This window comes from Trichechus manatus, unplaced genomic scaffold (assembly GCF_000243295.1).
Source record: "Trichechus manatus latirostris isolate Lorelei unplaced genomic scaffold, TriManLat1.0 scaffold00033, whole genome shotgun sequence".
Taxonomy (NCBI): Eukaryota; Metazoa; Chordata; class Mammalia; order Sirenia; family Trichechidae; genus Trichechus; species Trichechus manatus.
The window spans coordinates 11,625,912-11,648,755 of record NW_004443969.1 but is presented as its reverse complement, the minus strand read 5'-3'; the positions used below and the strand labels follow the sequence as shown (position 1 = coordinate 11,648,755).

The following is a 22,844-nucleotide window of genomic DNA, read 5'->3' as shown; positions in this document are numbered from 1 at the left end:
TATACCACTGGCACCTGGATTATGAGTGAAACAGAAAAGTGATCAGTCTGATGATTTTCTGTGAGCTCTTCAGAGATTTATGTTGGAAATATGATTATCGGTTCCTAACAATATTTGCCATACTTTGCAGAAATTGATGATAAAACACTCTACTGAGATTCAGAAGCCTATTCACCACCTCTTCCAGAAATCTTAATGGCTCCTTTCTTTGTATATTATGTACAACATGTATAATATGTATGTTGAAATAATGGTGTTTAAGCCATGATTGTTGAGATTAGTTAATTAATTCAGTTTTCTTCTATTTATTCAATAAGTGTTTAATTAGCACCTAAAAAGTGCAAAGTATACAGTTGGATATAATCTTGACATATCCCACATTCCTTGACTAATATCCAACATGTATTTGGAACATCATCCTTGGGGTATGTTATGATTGAGAACAGATATGTTACCTACATTGCTTTAGTCCTTGGGTGCTCTAACTGGTAAAGTTAAGATAATCCAATATCAGCGTTAACTAATGTCAAACTTGAACTCATACACTGACAAATATAAACAATCCAATCAAATAATTTCACAATTTATTCAAATACGAAAATAAGCAACATATTATCAGAGTAACATCATTTAAAATTACATTTGAATACCAAAAAAAAACAATGTTTCACAATCCACTCACCTCTCCTCTGTAGCCCCTTTCCACAGGCTTCACTGGTGCCCATTATTCCCTGCCTGACAGACTCTGGCACTAAGACACAAGGGCCCCATTTCTGTGGCTTCCACCTGTGATGACAAAGAACAGCAGGCTAGAAATTTCGCCATGACAAACATACAAAGAAAATACTCAAAATAGATGCATTTGAAATCCAAAACAATAAAGACAGTAATTGAATAACATGGATATAAACCCAACATCATAAAATCAGGCCCTGACAATTACTAGGGATGACAATAGTCCACCCTGCTCCTGATTCACAGTTAGTACAGTAATTTCAAAAATTTCAATTTGGACATTTTGCACATAAACCTCAGTTCATATAGTAAAATGGCAATAAAAAGCATTGGAAGCACAGATCAAATCTAAAGGCCGAGCTCTTTATGAAGTTAACATTGGTTTTTGAAAAAAAAGAAGAAAATTTCAATGCTCCATTGGAGCACTGAAGAATCAAAGGTCTGAGCATCCAGAAGTTTGGGGTACAAACCCTCACACTTGATCTTCTGCTTCAAAAATTTTATAAGGTCTTTCCTAGGACTTTGAAGTAACTCAAACATCTCAATAAGTAATACAGCACAAGGAGGTGGGGACCAAAGAGACCGATCTCATGTGATAGTTCATCTTAGGGAAGAGGAATGAACCCACCCCTGATGAAATATTTCTTGGAGGAAACAATCCTTAAGGAAGCCTTCTGGCTTTCAAATGGTTTTCCTTTCTGAGTTCAACAAAACTATTTTTATGACTCACAGAACACACTGTGACTTATATTCTTAAACCTGTCTCTTCACAATGATCCATAAAACCCAAGTCATAAGTGTAACCACAGATTCTGCTCCTTCATTTAGTATATTTTTATACTTTTTCATATGAGTCAACACCTCTAATAAGAGATGCTACTTCAAAAAATGAAACAGAAATATAAAGCAAAAATACCATTGATCTCATTCAAGTGGCCTCCAGATTGGTAATACCTGAAGAATTGGGGAGAAATCGGGAAATAGCTAAATAGCAAAACCTGTCACATTTAAAGATATTACCTATTACTTTTAAGTAGTTGTAAATTTACTTCAGATACATATACTCATTGAGCACAATTCCAAAACACATATATAAAATATAACAAAACTGTATCATTCAGAAATCAAAATGATAAGAGGTGTCAGTCCAATTTTCAGCTAGGACAAGTCATTGATCTGGATCACTTAAACTGAGTTTACAAAGGCTTTCTAGAAGAAAAATGAAAACGAAGAATTGAATCTAGTTTAGCTTCCTGTAGACTGAAATAGGAAGGAATTTTCAGGACTCCCTTTAAACTCTTAAGTTTTTGGATGACAAACCTGGGCTCAAAAAAGTTAAGTGGTAAGTTAAAGACTGCGCAAGTTAGGACATACAGCTGTTAGTCCTTAGTCCCTGGATGCTCAGAGAAGGTCTCTTGGCTTCACCACATTGCCAATGTTATGCAGACATAAAGGCACACATGTTGTCTTCCTCTTTACTTTCTAATTAAATGTGGTGGGGAATGCTCATATTCACAAAGCAAACTATATAGACATATTGATTCTGCTTTAGTTTGGTAAATGTGTACAAATATGACCTTAATGGACTCAGAAAGAATCATAAGATAATCACAACAGCCTACCTCAAGTTGCTCTTATGATACCTGCTTCCCTAACATACCAGCGAGGTGAGAAAGCAAAATCTAAATTGGTACCATACTGCTCAAAACTCAAAGATGTTTTACTAAAGAGTAAAGAGTTGTGCTGATAACTTGGACACATTGTAAAGAACCTATCAGGTAAAATGATACAATGATCCAATCCACACACAGTGGAATTGATTCCTTAGAGAAACGACAGGCGGTCAATGATGGAAACTAGTTGAAACATGAGTGACTAACTTGAAGTGTAGCTTCAGAAAAAGAGTAAAGAGAGTGGACAATTGACTGAAAGAGCACACTAATAGTTTTTAGAATATTCTCTGCTTATAATAACCCTGGGTTCATAAAGCTATCTGATGATATTTGATTTGGGTTTTTTCATTTGGCTATTTGCCTTGAGAGCTCTTTTGCTGGACTCAAAAGTTTCAATATTTACACACGGTACAAAAGGATGAATGTTGACAGTTTCAACAATGGCCCTGTGGTTAATGAGGACAAACTAGTAGTGTCTGGGCATGTTCCCAGTGTTAATTTACATCCTTCCCAAACTGGTCATCAGATAGAAAGAACTGGAGTAAAAGAAGATAAAATCAATATTAATTTAGGCTTCTTCAATGACATCCTGAAAGTGTGACCCGGCGAACATGACTAGTCCTGCTTAGGGGACTCTTGGAAGTCACAGCTTCGAAGTTTGTTCCTGGTTGATGGCTCTCTTCTGTGCCCATCACAGTAGGGGGATTTCAAAGCACTGCATTTAGGAGTCAAGACAGACAGAAGTCTATCTTCTTTCTATGCCCTGTTAGTCCTTGTCTTGATTGCTTTATCTCTTTGCTTCATTAACATGCACACGTGCATGTACACAGAGCTCTCGAAGAATCCTCTTATGTGAAGACTATGGAAACATTTTCTGAATTCACGGAATCCTCCCTTTCATTGAGTGATATTAAAACAGCAGATTGGTCTCTGCCTTCCCAGATGTCTTCATATATATATTCTTTCGTTCTGATGTATATATATCAGAACGAAAGAATATATATATAAAATCTGGTAAAGATCTCATTTTGAATTTCTTTGGATCCTGGATCTTGAAGAGTTCCTGGATGGCAGCAGTCCAGCAGCTCACTTACAATTAAAGCATGTTTTCTTCTGTTAATTAGCCTTTCGTATTATTTACTCCAAATATATTCCAGGAAAGAGGGGGAAACATGGAGGTATTTGAGGATATATAACATTGCCTCTTCTTATTTCTCACTAAACAACTATATATTACATGAAAGGAAATAGGTCATGATTTATAGTAAGATCTAATGATTATTTAAAAAGTTAACTAGTTACCGATACACAGGGCAGAATGAAACATCTTCACACTCTCTCTCTTCAAATAAGGTATCTGGGCACTCTTGGCCTCCATTGGCTGCTTCTTGGATGATAATCCTGTATCGAGACTGTTTTATTGTGGCATTTCCTGAAGTAAAGGAAAAATAAAATTATAGTATCCTTTTCTGTCGATGCAGATTACAATCCAGGCTGATGTAGCAATATAAAAATTAAAAGAAAAAAAGGTAAAGTAAGCATATGTGAAAAGACAACCTGGGAAATGAGAATAACAAGCAAAGATGAGGGGTTAATGTCTAATTGTACTTCTATGAGATAGATATGTTACACTTAATAATTGTGATTTCAAATCTATGTGTTCTAATATGTAAAGAGTGTTTCACACTGTCTTAATATGTTTTAAATTAGAGTCTACATAATCTATCCATCAGTTTGTTGTGTTAGCTTGCATACTGCTATGACGCTGAAAGCTATACTACTGGTATTTCAAATGCCAACAGGGTCACCCATGGTGGGTAAGTTTCAGAGGAGTTTCCAGATTGACTAGGAAGACAGGCTTGGCAATCTACTTCTGAAAATCAGCCAACGAAAACCCTACGAATCATGAGTCTGATCTGCAACCAATCATGGGGATGGTACAGAAGGGGGCAGAGTTTCATTCTGTTGTTCATGGAATTGCTATGAGTCTTAGCCAACTCAATGGCAGCTAACAACAACAATAACAATATTATCTATGGCATAAAAGTTATATGGCTTGATCTGAGGGCCCCAGAAATGCTGCTTGATCTCAAAACAACAGCTCAGAGCTTGGGATTCCACAGTTAACAATTCACTCCCTTGGATAAGGCATTTCCCTTTCTAGGCTGCTTTTATAATGCAAACTATCTTATAAAATTAATATATTAGTAACATATTTATTCACAGATATTAGTTTATTAAATTGTTTATTCCTCTTAACCTGGGACAATATGTATGTAATTGGAACTTAGGAAAGAGGCACTAAAATTGTGAAAGAACAAAGTACTATATACTTCATGATATTGCTAAGAAGCAAAACTATTAATAGGCACCTCAATAAAAAGACAACTAATATTCACTTTAGTGTATTGAGGCATTCACTGAACAATATTTAGATGCCTTCTTAATCAATCACAAAAAAAAAAATCAATTACACTTGCAGTGTTTACCATCTGTTTCAATCACTATGTGTAAGGCATTGCAGGAGGTATGTGGACACAAATTCCTGAACTAAAAAAATTACAGTTAAGCATAAATGCAAGGGGAAACATGTATACACATTTAGTTATAAGACAATGCAGAGCATAAGAACTGCCAGAAAGTGGCTCAGTGGTAGGCAGGTACAGAAAAAAGAGAAATCATTTCTGACTCTGGAAATACAAAGTCATGGAGGAAGGAGAATTATCCTGGGCCTTGAAGGCTGAATAGAAAAAATAGGATGAAGCCATTTCAGACCAAAGAAACAGTTTGAGAAAAGGCACAGAGGAGACAGAGCAAACACAGCACTATAGACAGAAACACCATGCCATCCCTCTACAGCAAAGACCTGAAAAACTAAGTAAAACAGATACAAACATCAATCCTGCAATCCTAAGCATCAAATGAAGGGATAAAGAACTTGATCAAGCACTGAATGGAATAAGAAACTGTCAGAGAACAGAGAAGAAGGAGAGGTACAGAGTGGAGGCCTCCTACTAGCTAACAGGGCAAGGATTTGCCATCTTGGACCTCAGCCACTAACAACAGTAGACAGGGAGTATGGGAAGGCAACTTCACGGAGCTTCCAGCAGAAGACAGAGCACCCACTTACCAGGGACACACGCTTTCCCACCCCCCACCCTTCTTCCCTCTAAATGGACTCTGCCACTTTCCAATGGATCACAGTCGCTAGGCCGGAGGCACACCAGCTCACTGCCGCCAGGGTCCACTCCGCCTCCACCGGCTGGCTCCTTCAGTGCCATTTTTTTTTTTTTTGGTTATTGTTTTTTGGCTTTTTTTGTTTCTTCTCTCCCTTCCTTTCTCCTGTCCAGCTAGTCCTGTGTGCTGTCCCTGTTCTTCTTGAAGGGTTGTGCCACACCACTCAGCTAGAGAGCCACCAGCACATGGCCTCCTTGGGTCTGCACCACCCCACTGGTAGGCTCCCTCGGCACCATTTTTTCCTTCAGTTTCTTATCTCTCTCTCCCTTCCTTCCTTTCCTTTCTCCCACCCAGCTAGCCTCATGTGCCGTCCCCGTCCCTTCTTGATGGACTGTGCCACACTGCTTGGCTAGAGAGCCCCTGGCACATGCCTCCCCCAACCCTGGTCCACGCCTCCCCCACTGGCAAGCTCTCTCAGTGCCATTTTTTTTGTTTCCTTGTTTGTTTGCTTTTCTTTTTTTTTGTTGTTGTTGTTTCTTCTCTCTCTCTCTCTCCCATTCTTTCCTTTCTCCCACCACCTAGCCCCGTGTACCACCTCCCTTCTTGAAGGGCTGAGCTATGCTGCTTGGTGAGAGAGCCTCTGGTAAATGGTCTCCCTGGGTCTGCACTGCCCCCACAGGCCGGATCCCTCAGTGACATATTTTTTGTTTATCTTTCCCCTTCTCCCTTTTCCTTCTCCCTCCCATATAGGTCATGTGCTGCATCCGCCCCTTCCTGACAGGCTGTGCCATGCCACCTGGAAAGAGAGACATCAGCTTGCTGCCACACCAATCCTGCCCAGCCCCCAATGGCCAGCTCCACAATACCGTATATATATACCAAAAGAGTAAAAAGAGAATCTACAGACTGGGAAAAAATTTTGGCTATGACAAATCTGACAAAGGTCTAATATCTAAAATGAATAGATAAATCCAACACCTCTAAACAAAAAGACAAATAATCCAATTAAAAAACAGGCAAAGGATACGAACAGACATGTCACTAAAGAAGACATTCAGGTGGCTAATAGACACATGAGGAAACGCTCATGATCACTAGCCACTGGAGAAATGCAAATCAAAACTACAATAAGATATCATCTCACCCTGATATTACCAGCACGAATCAAAAAAACAGAAAATAACAAATGTTGGAGAGGCTGCGGGGAGCATGAAACCCTTATCCACTGCTGGTGGGAATGTAAAATGGTACAACCATTTTGGAAAACAATGTGGCACTTCCTTAAAAAGCTAGAAATAGAAATACTACACAATCCAGCTATCCCACTCCTAGGAATATATCCTAGAGAAGTAACAGCAGTCACAGGAATAGACATATGCACACCCATGTTCACTGAAGCATTATTCACAATAGCAAAAAGATGGAAATGACTAGGCGCCCATCAACAGATGAATGGATGAACAAACCATGGTACATACACACAATGGAATACTACATAACGATAAAGAACAATCATGAATCTGCAAAACATCTCACAACATGAATGAATCTGGAGGGCATTATGCTGAGTGAAATCAGTCAGTCACAAAAGGACAAATACTGTACCAGACGACTATTATAAAAACTCATGGAAAGGTTTACACACAGAAACAATCTTTGATGGTTACTAGGGAGGGAAGGGATAGGGAGGGAGAAACACTAACTAGACAATAGATGGGCAATAGACAAGGAAGCCCTGGTGGCATAATGATTAAGAGCTTGGCTGCTAACCAGAAGGTTGGCAGTTCAAATCCACCAGCTGCTCCTTGGAAACCCTATGGGGCAGTTCTATCCTACCCTATAGGGTCACTATGAGTTGCAATCAACTTGACGGCAGCAGGTTTGGTTTTTTTTTTTTTTTTTTTTTTTAAGACAATAGATAAGTCGTAACTTTGGTGAAGGGTAAGACAGTACACAGTACTGGGGAAATCAGCACAACCTGATCAAGGCAAGGTCATTGAAGCTTCACAGACACATCTAAACTCCCTGAGGGACCGAATTACTAGGCTGAGGGCTGGGGACCATGGTCTTGGGGATATCTAGTTCAATTGGCCTAACATAGTTTATAAAGAAAATGTTCTACATCCTACTTTGGTGAGTAGCGTCTGGGGTCTTAAAAACTTGTGAGTGGCCAACTAAGATGTATCTACTGGTCCCAACCCGTGTGGAGCAAGGGAGAATGAAGAAAACCAAAGAAACCAAGGAAAGATTAGTCCAAAGGACTAATGGACCACAACTACCACAGCCTCCACCAGACTGAGTCAAGCACAACTAGATGGTGCCTGGCTACCACCACCGACTGCTCTGACAGGGATCACAACAGAGGGTTTGGACAGAGCTGAGAAAAATGTAGAACAAAATTCAAACTCACAAAAAAATACCAGATTTACTGGTCTGACAGAGGCTGGAAAAACCCTGAGAGTCTGGCCCCTGGTTACCCTTTTAATTCAGTATTGAAGTCACTCCTGAGGTTCACCCTTCAGCCAAATATTAGATGGGCCCATAAAACAAACAATAATACATGCAGCTCAACCATGTATAGGAGACTGAATGGGCACACAGCCCAGGGGCAAGAACGAGAAGCCAGGAGGGGACAGGAAAGCTGGTAATGGGGAACCCAAAGTTGAGAAGGGGCGAGTGTTGACATGTCATAAGGTTGGCAACCAATGTAACAAAACAATATGAGTATTAACTGTTTAATGAGAAACTAATTTGCTCTGTAAGCCTACATCTAAAGCACAATTTTTAAAAAAGTGCTGAAAACTATTCAGAAAAAAAAAAGAAAGAAAAGACAAGGCACAGACATTTACAGAGAAAGATACTTAACTGCATTTGGAATGAAGGTGTGTGTCTGTGTGTGTGTGTGTCTCTGTGTGTGTCTGTGTGTGTGTACATGTGCACATGGGAGGAGGTGGGAAGGAGCATCGAGCATGGAGGGGGCTATAAAAAATGGAGAGAAGGGAGTGTAGGGAAAAATGGAATTAATTGGGAGGTTTGGTACAGGCAATGGACCTAATCATGTTAAAAGTTAATTTCTACAAAGCTAGTAAACTAAATGGAGCAGAACAGAAAAAGTAGCTTTTATTTAAAATAATACATGCACATAATTTTAGAAAAAAAATTATTAGTACAAAAAGGCTTATAATGAGAAGTAACAGACCCACCACCCCAGCTTCCTCACTCCTTGCCCTCCTCCTCAGAGGGAACTCTTTTAACTGTTTCTGTATTTACTTCTCCTGCAATTAATTTCAAATCTATAAATAATGTGCTTATGACCTTGCTTCTTGATTTATTAACTTTAAACATCATCTATTGACCTTCTGCTATAATACATGAGAATTTACTCGTACCTTTCAATTTTTTTATAATTGTATCACTATTTCTATTCCTCCACTAGTTAAAGACTTTGAAACACCCGAATTTTAAAATTTTTCAGCCACACTCCTCACTCCTGTCCTCTATCAGACCAGCCACCAGGGCTGTGCAAAGTCCTCCTGGATGATCTTCCTCTCCTCTTGCCACCACCGCCCCACTAAATTAGGCCACAGCTTCCTCAGCTGTGTCATCAGTTTGTCTGCTCTTTCAGTCTTCTCCATTAATGTCTATCTTCCATAAATGTGTCCAAGTCTCTCATCCACTGATGGCTCCCTCCTTTTATTTTTGACAAGGACTTCCAAAACCGATTCTGACTCACAGCAACCCCACAGGACAGAGCAAAACTGTCCCCATAGGGTTTCCAAAGCTGTAATCTTTATGGAAGCAGACTGCTACATTTTTCTCCCACAGAGCAGCTAGTGGGATTGAACTGACAACCTCTGGGTTAGAAGCTGAGCACTTAACCACTGTGCCACCAGGGCTCCTTGACAAGGACTTAGGGCTTTTAAAATTCGTTTTCTATCATTTTCATGAGATCTTGAGAAGGAGGGGAGATCAACACATTTATACATTTCACGATCTTAGACGGTACGTTAAGGAGATGTACAGAGTATTTTCCATTTGCTCCCCCAGATGTTCTCTTTGTCTTTCTTTAACCTGCTCTCTATCAAGGGAACTAATCATAGGAGGCCTGCCTGCATCAGAGACGCCCTTGTTCACTGGCTTCTGGTTGGGTTTGGCCAATAGGGAGCACACACTGGAAGGAGACAGGAAGGCAAGAGATGAAAGAGATCAGGGTATCTGTTCTGCCCAATTCTACCCTGTGGATCACTACAAGTTGGTTCCATACTTCTACCAAAAACCACAGTTCCTATCGAATGGCCCTTTCCTACAGCTGCTTTCTCTGGGTTCCACAAATAGCTCCCTCCTCTCACCTCTATGCAGGCTTGTGGACGGTATCAATTTTCCTTACTATCACTGCCCAGTACTGAGCCATCTGTTGTTCATTTACTTTACCCTACCAACCCCTTTGTAAACAGTCCCTTCCTAAAATCCTCCCCAGTTGCCCCATTTGAGTGGGCCACCTGTTTCCTGACAGGGACTGCTAATAAAGTGAAGGAGGAATGATGCTCTTTGTCAGAGGGGACACTATGATTACATCAGTTACCAGCTGCCGTTAAGTCGATTACAACTTGTGACAACCTCACGTATGTCAGAGTAGAAATGTGCTCCATGGGATTTTCAATGGCTGATTTTTCGGAAGCAGATCACCAGGTCTTCCTCCTGAGGTGCCTCTGGGTGGATGCGAACCTCCAGCATTTCAGGTGGAAGTTGAGCGCATTAATCTTTTGCACCACCCAGGGACACCACATTATAACTGGCCCGTTTTTACATGTAATTAAGGTCCTGTGAAGAGTACGGAAACAAAAAGTGTAACTATAACAGTTCTGCATAATAATATAAAATGTTATCTTCACTGAGTGGGATAACCTTTGTAAATACATATGCCTTTAGGAAAAAGTCTCTTCCTCCACTCCCAACTCCTACTTCACTGTCCTTACTCTGAAAATTATTGCTTGTTCTTAGGATGTGTGCATGAGTCTGTGTGTGTGCTTGTTTACATATGTGAGCATGTGTATGTGTGTGTGTGTGTGTGTGTGTGTGTGTGTGTGTGTTTTGTTCAAGTGTTAGCTCAGGAGACTGGAAATAGTGTTTGAAAGACAACAGGAAAAATGAAGACACAGGCTTTCACCTCACATTGAGAGAAAAACCCTGAAGGAGACTAGACCTAGAGTATGAATCAATGCCTCTCTCGTAAACGCTGCATACACACACACATGCACACATACACGTACACACACACAACTACACACTGAGGTAGTCTATCTTATGGTATCATTACAGGTCAAATAATTCCAAGTTTGGGAGATATAGTTACATTGATTATGATGTCCTACAAAGGTTCAGGCGGGGGTTGGAAAGGATGGATTCTAGGGAAAAACCAAATCTTTAGTGTGTAGGTAAGGTTTTCCAGGAAGGAGAAATGACTTGCGCTGTGCAGAAACAAAGAAATGTGTATTTCTTTGAAGAGAAAGGAGAGGCTTGAGAAAGGGAAACAAACACTGGATCTGCCACGTACCTGTTAAAGAGTTTCTGTTTTTGTGTGTGTGAGTCTCTGTGTGTGTGTGTGTGTGTATTTGTGTCTGTGTGTTTCCTTGAACTTTGGAATGGTCATATTTAGCATTAAGTTTTAAAGGATTTTCCCCACCTTATGATGTCAGGGCCTCATATTATGACCAAATCGGTCAAATTAGGTAATTATGACCAAACAGACACAGACTCTGTTATGCACAACAGACTTGATTCAGTGGTATTGTGCAGGAATCAAAGGACAGGTAGCACAGACACTGAGAATGGAGTAGTAAATGATCTCACTCCACCCCTACTCTGAAGCCAGAATGATGGTAACAGTTTTGTATCAAGACCCACCCACTGCCTTCAAGTCAAGTCAATTCTGACTCACAGCGAACCCACAGGGCTTCCAAGGCTATAAACCTCTATGGAAGCAGACTATCACATCTTCCTCCTATGGAGCTGCTGGTGGTTTCAAACTGTCAACTTTCGGTTAGCAGTTGATTGCTTTAATTACTGTGCCACCAGGGCTCCTTATCAAGGGAGGACCATAATTCCAGATACCCTAGAGGAAACTAGCAACAAAAGAAGTGGCTATCCAAAGCAGTGTCTAGCATCATGGTTTAAAGCCAGGCAAGAGTAAATGAGCAAAATGCCAAGTGGAAGCTCTCGGAAGTGATGTCAAACAAAGACTCTCTTCCTTTCGAACACACAAGAATAAAGTGGTGAGGATCTGCCACAGTGTGCAGGTAGAAAACATTTGGAGTTCACATCTGGTAAATAATATTAAAAGTGTCCACGAATTATCTCTGTAATCCATATCAGATGATCTTCTAGGCATTTTGCAAATGCTATTTCATTTTATTATTACAATAGCTTATGAGATTGGTATTACTATTTTTCCCATTTGAAAGACAAGAAACTAGAGGATGGAAGAGGTAAATAATTTGTCCAAAGTCACCATGAAAGTATTAAAACCAAAGTCAATAGACATCAAAGCCCATGATCTTTCCATTAAGAGACTTTATAGTAAGATGAGCAGGGTGGGGAACATTCTAGAGGGTGGAGTTCCTCTGTTATTCCTAAGGGACACCTCTTCCTTTCAATAGCACCCTGTTGTTACAAGACTTCAGTGTCAATAAAAACAGTATTTGTAGAGCCCCTGAGTGATGTTTCCAGCCTCATGAGGCCTACAGAAAAATAACAATAAATTAAAGTATCTGTTTGCAAACATAAACAATGGCTCAAGCATGATTATGACTAATAAACAACTGGTCTAAATTCAATCCTGATTTATGTGTATTTTATCATTACTAAGGCTTCAAGCATAATTACACCTAAGCTATTAACTATAGTAAAAAAAATAACATTTAGAAAAAATGGCAATTCAAAGATCAAAAACTGTACTTAATATACAAAATATACATATGGACTACAAACACTGAGAGGTATTTATTGATTCTCTGTGAAGGTCTATATCAATCTTTTCCAGAACGCTGGTAGCAAAGATGGAAGAAATCAGTATGTAAACAGCATCTCTGGGTGATCTTCAGCCAGGTAATGTGGAACAGATCACACTGAATTGAAGTGTCATGAGTGTGACACCTGAGCCTTGGTGCCAGACCTAATCAATGATTTGGAATGAAGCACCAACTCCCTAAGTTTGCAGTTGATCTGAAACGTGCCAGTAGGGGAAAGACATGCTTAGTAGAACACAGGTGAACAAAACCACTGGCTGGTAGGAGAGGCATGGCTGGAGAAGAGCGCATGGGAAGGAGGGCTTGTAGAGGCCAGTGCACGTGCAAAGCAGATGCACAATGCTTATAAACACACAAAGCACAGCAGTTATTCCAACATCAGTCTGAAGAATTCTGACCTGCAGTTCTTTTTTAAATAAACTTTTACATGTTCCCCTTGTTTCTCAAACATCATTGTTACTGATTAGGCCTCATTGACCCATTATGCTTCATGACATCAATATTCATTCAGGCTTATTATTGTCTTGTTCTCACACTAGTGCTTTCTTTCTTCCTCCCCACTCACGCATACAGGTGATCATTTAAAAACAAAAACTATCGGAGATTCTGCTCTAATTGATCTTGAAACAAAAGGATGGTACCAATGTTTAAGATTCATAAACAAACATACATTACATAAAAAGCCCTTCTTGGAGCTGGGTTATAAATCCAGTACCTGCTGAACTTCAGGCAACTTCTCTAGCCGTGCTAAAACCTCAGCTTCCTTGGCTGTAAAACATGATTGTTGTGAAGATTAAATGAGATACTACACGTAAAGTACCTACACATTGTTTGGCACAGAATGAGTGCTCTCTAGTTTAATGTGAGTTCATAAGGAAAACCCAAACCAAACCAAACCTACCGCCATCAAGTTATTTCTGACTTTTGATGACCTTGTAGGACAGAGTAGAACTGCCCCATTGGGTTTCCAAGTCTATAAATCTTTACGGAAGCCGACTGCCCCATCTTTCTCCTGCTGAGCAGCTGGTGGGTTTGAACCACTGACCTTTTGATTAGCAGCTGTGCACTTTAACCACTGTGACACCAGGGCTCCTTGTTCATAAGAAAAGGGTAAATTAAAAAAAAAAAACAAAAAACAGTAGAAGAAAAGCTTGAATAGTTGAGACTCCTTCTAATTAAAAAAAAAAAAAAAGTGACAACATGGCCTTATATTCAGAGCTGTGTCACATCCATGTTCTGTGCATTCAGGAGTAGACCACAAGTAGCTTAAAACCATTCCCTTTTTGTTTCCAGTAAGTTAAATTAGAGAAGCCCTGGTAGTGCAGTGGTTAAGTGCTTGGCTGCTAACCAAAAGGTCGGCTGTTCAAACCCACCACCTGCTCTGCAGGAGAATGATACAGCAGTCTGCTTCCATAAAGATTTACATCCTTAGAAACCCTATGGGGCAGTTCCACTCTGTTCTGTAGGGTTGCTGTGAGTCAGAATTCGACTCAATGACAATGGGGTTTTTTTTGTTTGTTTGTTTTTTTTGACATTAAATACAATTACAAGGCAATTAGTACCTACAACCACCTATTATTGGAGAGGAATGGATAGAGTGATCAAAACTTCTGTTTGCTCGGGACAGTCCTTGTTAATACCTGTTGTCCAGGCTCAAATATTAACAGCTCTCCTGTTCACTCTCAGAAGTATCCCAGTTTGTAAGAAAAATTACATGATCATTCGGAAAAAAGACCACTACCTACATGTGAATGCAAGAAACAGGCACATTGTATTGCTCATTCCAGCAGAGGGTTGCATTTCCAACATGTGGAAAAGGCAGACCATACTGCTGATCTTAAAATTATCCATTCAGTCTGATCACTGGACCTTTTTATTTCGTGCCACAGCATTCTGCTGGAGATAGCAGTCCATGCATCCGAAGAAAACCGTCTTGTTCCCCAAGCACACTTGCTCATAAATCATGAAATCGAAAATTAAAGGGAATGGAGACTATAGGGCTTACCTCAAAATAATCAACTAGAGCTATTTATACGTGTTGTTGTGATGGAAACATCATAAATAGACACTCTATAACTAAAGAGAACTGACGTTTAATCAAAGTGAAAGTTGATATGAGGAGAAAACAACTTTCAGTTGGCAAAAATTCCAAAAGATCATTAAGAAGTCTGTTTCTAAGTCAATTCTACAGACAAAGTGCATAGAATGTTAGGTAGCCTGAGTTTCTTCAACATTAACTCCTCTAAAAAATGCACTATCTCCACTGTCTACATAATTATATACAAGACAATGCTCCTTTCCAGTTTCTTCAAAATTGTTGTTGCGATTCAGAGTTGATTTCCTCAAAAAGCTAAAAATCAGGGAATCACCACTAGCTCAACTCCCCCTGAGTTCTCAAAGGGAAACATTTACCACATACACTGTTGTCATCGTTGATAAATATTTATTGGGTGCCTGCTGTATGTAAGAGACTCACCTAGGGGCTGTGTGTTCTGTTGAAACATACATACATGCATTATTAAATCTCCCCAGTGAAGCAAAAATGAAACTTGATGGATGGATAATAATGCAGAAGTTCTTCATAGTTTTATAAGCCTTCAGAAATGAAAATATAAACTTTGTATTTATTATCCAAAGCCCTTCAATCCAGTATGCTCTTTGTTCAAGGAGAAATGGAGGTCTTAAGTGGTAAAAAATGCAATGCCCTAGAAGAACGATGAGTAGGACGTTTTTATACACTTTTGCTCCTATTCATCTTGGTGCTCCATATATAGAGCCGATACATCAAGAGCAGCCTCCTCTCTCAGAATTCCCTCCCAGTCTAGAATTCCAAGTGCTTCAAAATGAACATTGAGCCAAAGACCTTGTCTACATACAGATGAAATTAAACAAAATTGCCAAGGTTTTCTCCTAAACTTTCCAAGAATGCTGAAATCAGCTCTAGGTTATACATATCCTTCTTTCATTTTGAAATGTTGCCTGAAAAAAAGTATTCTATATTCTTAAATTTTCATAGTCATCATTCATTTTGCAAGAGAGGCCAAATTCAATGGATTCGGCAACAGACAAGACCTCCAGGGCTCTGACTTCTAATCCCAGCTCATTACCGAATTGCTATATGACCTTGGGCAATGCATTTAACCTTTCAGAGCTTCAATTTTCTTACTTGTCCTATGTGGATATTACTGCCGAGCCAATTCACAGGACAGCTGTTAGGAATGCCTAATTAAGTGGGATGTAAAGCATTTTGCAAATGTAAAGTGTATATTAAACTAACCAGTGAACTTAAAATTCTCTAGATGTAAGGCTCAAACACAAATTTCAGAAGGAGTTGCCCATGTTTATATCTGCATAAACTACTGACAGTCAAGGAAAGCAAACATTTTTTCTCTGTGGCAGACACCACACACCCACAGAAGCCCATATAATTGTTGTAATTTCCAGATTCTCCAATTTCCTCTGCCCCCAGCCATTGCTGCTCTTAAAATATCTCTAAATTTAGGGAGCCAACTTTGTCAAATAGTGACCCTCCTTGAGTTCAGGCCTTCCCCTCACTCTCTAAATATTACAACTGAAATTGCCCGCAATCAATCTCAATATCTACTCAGCCCACGTGGTTCTCAACCCTGGCTGCATATTAGAATCTCATGTGATGCTTTTAAAAATTCCTAATGCTCCAACCCAAACCAACTAAATCAGAATCTCTCATGGGCAGGGCCCAAGCATTGGTACTTCTTTTTAATTCCCAGAGCAGAGAACCACTGATTCAGCACATTTAAAGCTAGCTTCTCTTATTCATCCAATATGTAAAACAGGAAAAAGACAATGCAGCCTGCTTAACGAAGCAACAGAAAACAAATGAGCATCAGCTAAATCATTACTGTTCGCAACACATTTAAAAATGCAACCTGCCCTCTAGCTAAGTACATCATAATGGGTAAAACTGGAGATGTGTACTATAAAGGAGTAGGGTTAACAATGCTATTTATAATGACAAGTTGCACTTGTCTTTTCTTCTTGCCAATGTGTGCTGAAATGACAGGGATTTATTTTTCTCCCATCCTGACTTGTTTTCATCTGAGCAGATGAAATGTCTAGTGGCTGCCTGCTACAGGGCTCGCTAATGGGCTGCCCTCCATCAGCATTAACACTGAAATACCTGGAACTCCAGACTGCATTGTCTATAGCCAAGTTTATTTGGATACAAGTGTCATTTATTTAAGATGTAACCTCATGATGCTGTCATTATTATTAGGCATTAATACTGAATTATATACTAGAAAAATTCTTGAAAAATAATTCATGTGGCCCTAACCGATTAATGCTTTATGCCTGCTTGGGCATAAAAGGATGCTATTCATGAGTGGTAGTATACTGACTGCAGAGTACAGAGAGTCTCCACGTCAAGCTTATGGTCACAGCAGAGTGAGGACACAGCTCAGGAAAGCAGAGCTTACAGCTATCCTGGGATACTTGGTGCACCCTGCATTCCTTCAGAACAGTGAAAAGTACCCCTTGGCCATTTGCTATTGTGCAGCTTGCTGTGTTCTAAACGCACCACCAGTCCCATGGCTCAACCACATAAAACCTGGCTTTTGCAAACTCCTTTTGCAATGTCCATTCCAGGCTATGTCTCCATGTAAAAATGAGTGTACCTGAATGTAAGATGCGGGAATCACTCAGACATTAATATCAGCTGTGATATTAAAGTTTTTGCTTTTGCAGTAGTGTTGGGACAGGTGAAGGGAAAATGGCTCTGTGAAGGCAAACCAAATATAGCTTTTCATTTTTTAACCATGAATTTTAGCACAGTAGACAAAGGCCCTTACTCATCCCTTTATACACGAGGTGTGTATTTGTTACTGCCTGGCTTGTTGTCTTCATCAACATAAAGCCACCAGCTTTGGAAATTCCTTCTTTTGGCTTAATGTCGATGTCATAATATTATATTTTAAAATCAGTGAAATTAGAATCCCAGGTCTGTGAACTTGGGAAAATTACTTATCTCCTGTACTTCAAAAGGACATAATAAGAGTACCTTATTATAGGGCTCTGGAAGAGAATAATCAGGTAATCTACTAACTAAAGTGGCTAGTTCAAGGTTGGGCATACAGTAAGTATGTAAAAATGTTAGTTGGTGGAAGGGTTAGTGTGTTGGACAGGTTAAGCACATTTCCTCTCCCTGGATAACCCCATGCTTTCTTCAAGAAGCCTTTCCCCTATGTCCCCTTCAGCCAAGTGTCCCTCTTCCTGTGCTCACAGGGTGCCCTGCCCCAGCCTCTACAAAGCACCATGTTGTATTCTGTTGTTTTCTTGTCCATCTCTGTCTCCAAACAGTGTGCCTCTCTAGGTTTAATTTAGTGGAAACTAGTAGGCATCTAATAAATGGTTATTGAATGAATAAAAGGATGAATAAGTGAAAATAATGACTGAATAAACACTTAGCCATCTACTATATACACACACATACATATATATGGAGCCCTGGTGGCACAGTGGTTAAGAGCTCAGCTGCTAACCAAAAGTTTGGCAGTTTGAATCCCCCAGCCTCTCCTTGGAAACCCTATGGGGCAGTTCTACTCTGTCCTATAGGGTCGCTATGAGTCGGAATTGACTCGACAGCAAAAGGTTTTACATATATATATATATATATATATGTATTTTCCCCCCCCCCTTGAAGGGGAAGATGTAGACATTATTTTCTAACAACATGGCAGACTACATGTCTGGAGAAACTCGTGGCACAGAAAAAAACCAAAATGCTGTAGGATTTTGTTTTTTAATCCGACTTAAACTTTTTTATCTTTTTACTATAAAATTTTTCAAACATATCTAATAAATCAAATTATCCATCAACCAGCTTCAATAAATTTCAATACATGGCCAATCTTATTTCACCTATGTCCCTACTCACTTACACACACCCCAATTATTTTTATAGAATGTTCAGACACTGTATCATTTTATCTGTAAATATTTCAGAACAGATTTATAAAGCAGCTCTTTTTTAAACATAGTCATAGTAACACTTTCACACATAAAATACTAATAAGAATTATAAAATACTAATAAATATCCCAACTGTTATATGGTCATATGTATGTGTGTGTCTCTGTGTATGTGTGTGCACACATTTAAGTGTGTGTATTTGTTTGAATTTGAATCCAATACAGTCCAAGGTTACAGTAGGTTGATACGGCATATAAATCCCCCCTTCTTTTCTTCTTATTTCCCTTTGAAATATTTTTTAAATGCTTTATAAATGTATGGCTGGAAAGGAAGGAAAGTAATTTTTGGAGCACTGGTCCTTGAGGAAATTTCTCCATCTCTGATGGAGACAGCCTAGTTTTCAATGGATGTGGTGAACAAAAAGGAGACAAAGCCTGGGCCACGCACAGTGGGAGGTTTGGTCAGATACACCTCCCCCCCATAAAGCTTGATTCCCTTGGTGTGTGGACTAGAAAAAACTTGCTCCAAGAGAGGAAAAGAGTTGGGGTGCTTACCTATCTTGGCCTGGACTCTTAGCAGGAGAACAGAATTAAAGAAGAAAGTCACCGAGAGATTTTTCCACAGGCACCTGTATTAATATATGTGGGGGATTCATATTTTCTATTTGGAAAAAGAAAACTCAAGATGAAAATGGTTTACAGGTGTTTTGGATTGTTCTGGAAAATGAGTATTGAAATTCCATCAGAAGGAGATACTGTTCTAGGATCTGAAAATGTAACAGAGAAACAAAAGAAAAAAAAATATATATATATATTCCTGCCCTCACAGATCTTAGATTCTAGTGGAGGGAGAAAGACAATTAAAAAACAAACGTTAAATATGTGGTGTTTCGTACGGTGACTGAATGCTGTGCAAAACAACAACAACAACAAAAACTAGCAGAAATAAGGCCACAGGGAGGGCTAGGAAATATGTGTCTGTGGTCCAGGGGTAGGAAAGTGCCATGGTATTGCAATTTTAAACTTCAAAAGCCACCATGAGAAGGTATCCTGGAGCAAGAACATGGAGTAGTTGGTAGGTGGGAGTCATCTACATACAATTTAAGAAAAGAGAATCCTAGGCAGAGAGAATAGCGTGTGCAAAGGCCCAGAGTCACATTCCAGAAAGAGCAAGGGAAACAAGAGCATCTGGATCACTGGGAGGTAAGGAGGGCAGAGGTATGAGAGGAAAGAAGGTCAGAGGGAAAAAGAAATTGGATTCCTACCTACTACTATACAGAAAAATCAATTATTAAATACTTAGATATAAAAGTATCAGGAGAAAGTATAGGATAATATCTGTATGTCTTTTTAAGACAGGAAAAGCTATGTTAAAACACAAATGAAAAACAAAAAGTAAACAATTGATAAATTCAACTATATTGAAGTTAAGCATTTTGTTCATGATGAGACAAAATTCACTCTGAATGGCAATATCTGTACCATATGTAATCAAAAAAAGTTTAATATCCAGAATATTGTCTTTAAGACAATAAGAAAAACAACCATGCTCCAGTTACATATAAAGTGCTTTACATGAATTAACTCACTTAGTCCTCATCACAACCCTAAGACACAGCTACTTTTATACCTGTTTTGTAGTTAGGGAAATGGGAGGCACAGCAAGTTTTTGTACCTTGACCAAGGTGCCAGTAAGTGGTAGAGAAGGCTTAAAACCAAAGCAGTCTGGATCCAAAGTCTGTTCTTCACTGCTCAGCTTTGTTGCCTGTGGCCAAAAAGTACCTCTCCCCAGCCCTATTCCCGCTGGTCCTTGAATGTTCTCAGCGGAATGCAAGTGAACTGTTATCCAATAAAATAATGTGGTTTAATGTGTTAGTCTTTAGATACGGCAACTTGTCCCAAGAGTGAAAACTCAAAGCCACGGTCCTTAAGACCCTGGCCCCTAGGGAAAGCCTGCGAGGGCTAGGGACAGCCATGGGTGTGTGGTCTGCACAGGCTCATAGGCAGCCAAGCTCAGAAGGGCCCTCATCTTGGTTTAATGCTCTGCTGTAGCCATGTTACAATTTTTAATAACCTTTGAACAAGGCACTCACATTTTCATTTTGCACTGGACCCTGCAAATTGTGTAGCCAATCTTGATAAGAACACATGGTAATGCAGGGATTAGTAAAATACTCCTGTTCTTTAAGACTATTTTACTCTTTGGGAGCACACACTCAGGAGAGAGGGGACTGGGAAGGATTTGCTCTATCCTGGAGTTCTGACAGTTGCTTACTGGTTTTCTTCTGTCTTAGCATTTAAATCCCTTGGGTAGGAGAGAGGATGTGCATAGTCATTTAGTTACATGAACTTCATAGGATGGATGAAGAACTCAGTACATTCTGGGTCAAGACATGCTATTAAACAATTTTGAATTTTGGTAATTTATATGCTTACCTACGAATCACATTTTTCTATTCAGGAAATGGAATCTCCTCATTGCCCAGATAACTGAATGGCCACCCAATTTTCCCACTGGTTTTCAATGTTGTCTAACCTCATTATTTTATGAACTTCTTTTTCCTAAAACACAAATCTGATTTTATTACACTCATGCTTAAAATTTAAACCGTTCCCTCAGAATTCGGGATAATGTCCAAACTCCTTAGAATGGCATAACGGTTTGAATGAGCTGGCTCCTGCATATCTCTCTTACCCCATCTCTTCTCACTCTCCATATGGATTATGTCATGAGCTGCCTGTAATTCATTCAATTACACTGTTCTCTGACATCCCTGAGCCTGTGCACACACAACCCCTCTGCTACCTGTAAGGTATGTCTACCCTGTGTTTGCCTGCAAACTCCTGGTCTGCCAGATCTCACCTCCTCTGTTGCATCCTCCCCAACTACTGAGCAGAGCAAGACCCCTCCTCCTGGCTCCATGATTCCTTTGCCCATTCCTATTATAGAAAACATTTGTTTACATGTCTGAATCTCTCATTAAGAAGCCCCTTGACCGAAAGAACCTTATGTATCCATCTTAATGTTACTGGTAGTTGGCACAAAACTTGGAATATAGTAAACTCTACAAAAAATGTTTACTGTATTAATGATACATTCATCTATCATCATTCATTCAATAAATATTTAGGCACTTGTGACAGCCACTATTCAACATGTTTAAGCAGTGAACAAGAAATGCCATTTACAATTTTGTTAAGATAATGGTAAGTGCTGAGGCAGGGGGATAACAGGTTTATGAGCAAGAAAGAAAGGAGGAAAAGGGGGGGATTTTAAAATAAAGTTAGAGAAAGGCTCTCTGAAGCGATGATATTTTAATTGCAACTATGAAAACAAAGTATTGACAAAAGTCACTCAAGCAAAGGGCTGGAAGAAGATAATTTCAGGGAGAAAGAGTGACAAGTGAAAGTTTAAAGATGGAACAAGCTTGGCCAGGAAGAAGAGCAGTGTAGCTAGAGTGAAGTAAAGGAGGCAGTGGAAAGTGGGGCATGGGTTCACAGAGATGCACAGCACCAGACTATGAACTGGAGCCCTCCTGATGATTCCTTCCACGTAAGGGAGAGCCACATCTGTAGCCTTCTTCATTCCTAGACTCTTTCCAGCTCCCTCACTTACATCTCCTGTGGAAAGGCTGAGTAGCATCTAAATCATGACTTTGGAAGAAGGAAGTGGACATAGGTGGCTCTGTTTTCTCATTTCTTCTCTTTCTTCAGGTACATCTACTCAGAGGATGCACTCTGTTCTCGGTCTTCCCATTCAAGGAGAGTTCTTTGGCTCTTCAGAGTGGACTGTAACCAGATAATCAGTTAATCAGTTGCCGTTGAGTGGACTACAACTCATGGCGACTCCATGTCTGTCAGAACAGAACAGCACTCCATAGGGTTTTCCATAGCTGATTTTTTAGAAGTAGATCACCAGGCCTTTCTTCCAAGGCACCTCTGCATGGACTCAAGCCTCCAACCTTTTGATTAGCAGCCAAGTGCTTAACTGTTTGCTCTACCCAGGTAGTTATCTATGTAGTTAAATCTAATTCTGGGACCGAGAATCAGCAAGGCCACTGTTGCTGTACTCCTAAACCACAATCTCCAATGTAGTTTTATCGGTAATAAACCTGTTATGTTCAATTCCCTCTGCTTTCACTAATTCCTAACTGGTTCTACATTTGGCTGAGGGAAAAGATGGGTAGGGGAAAACAGTGACCGCCTCAAACTCCAACACCATGTATGACCGTGTTGGTCATGTATAGTGATATTCCATAATTCATGCAAGGTAATAATATATATAT

General features: G+C 39.7%; 1 protein-coding gene across 1 annotated transcript in view; it reads right to left on the bottom strand.

The window, feature by feature from the left end:
• THSD7B (thrombospondin type 1 domain containing 7B) overlaps nt 1–22,844 on the bottom strand; it is a 1,037,490-nt gene that overhangs the window by 393,466 nt on the left and 621,180 nt on the right. The window contains exons 11-12 of the mRNA XM_023730207.1: nt 3,711–3,840; nt 683–786 (exon numbers count right to left, since the gene is read on the bottom strand). Coding sequence (XP_023585975.1) covers nt 683–786; nt 3,711–3,840 — 234 coding nt within the window. The remainder of the gene's footprint in view (nt 1–682; nt 787–3,710; nt 3,841–22,844) is intronic.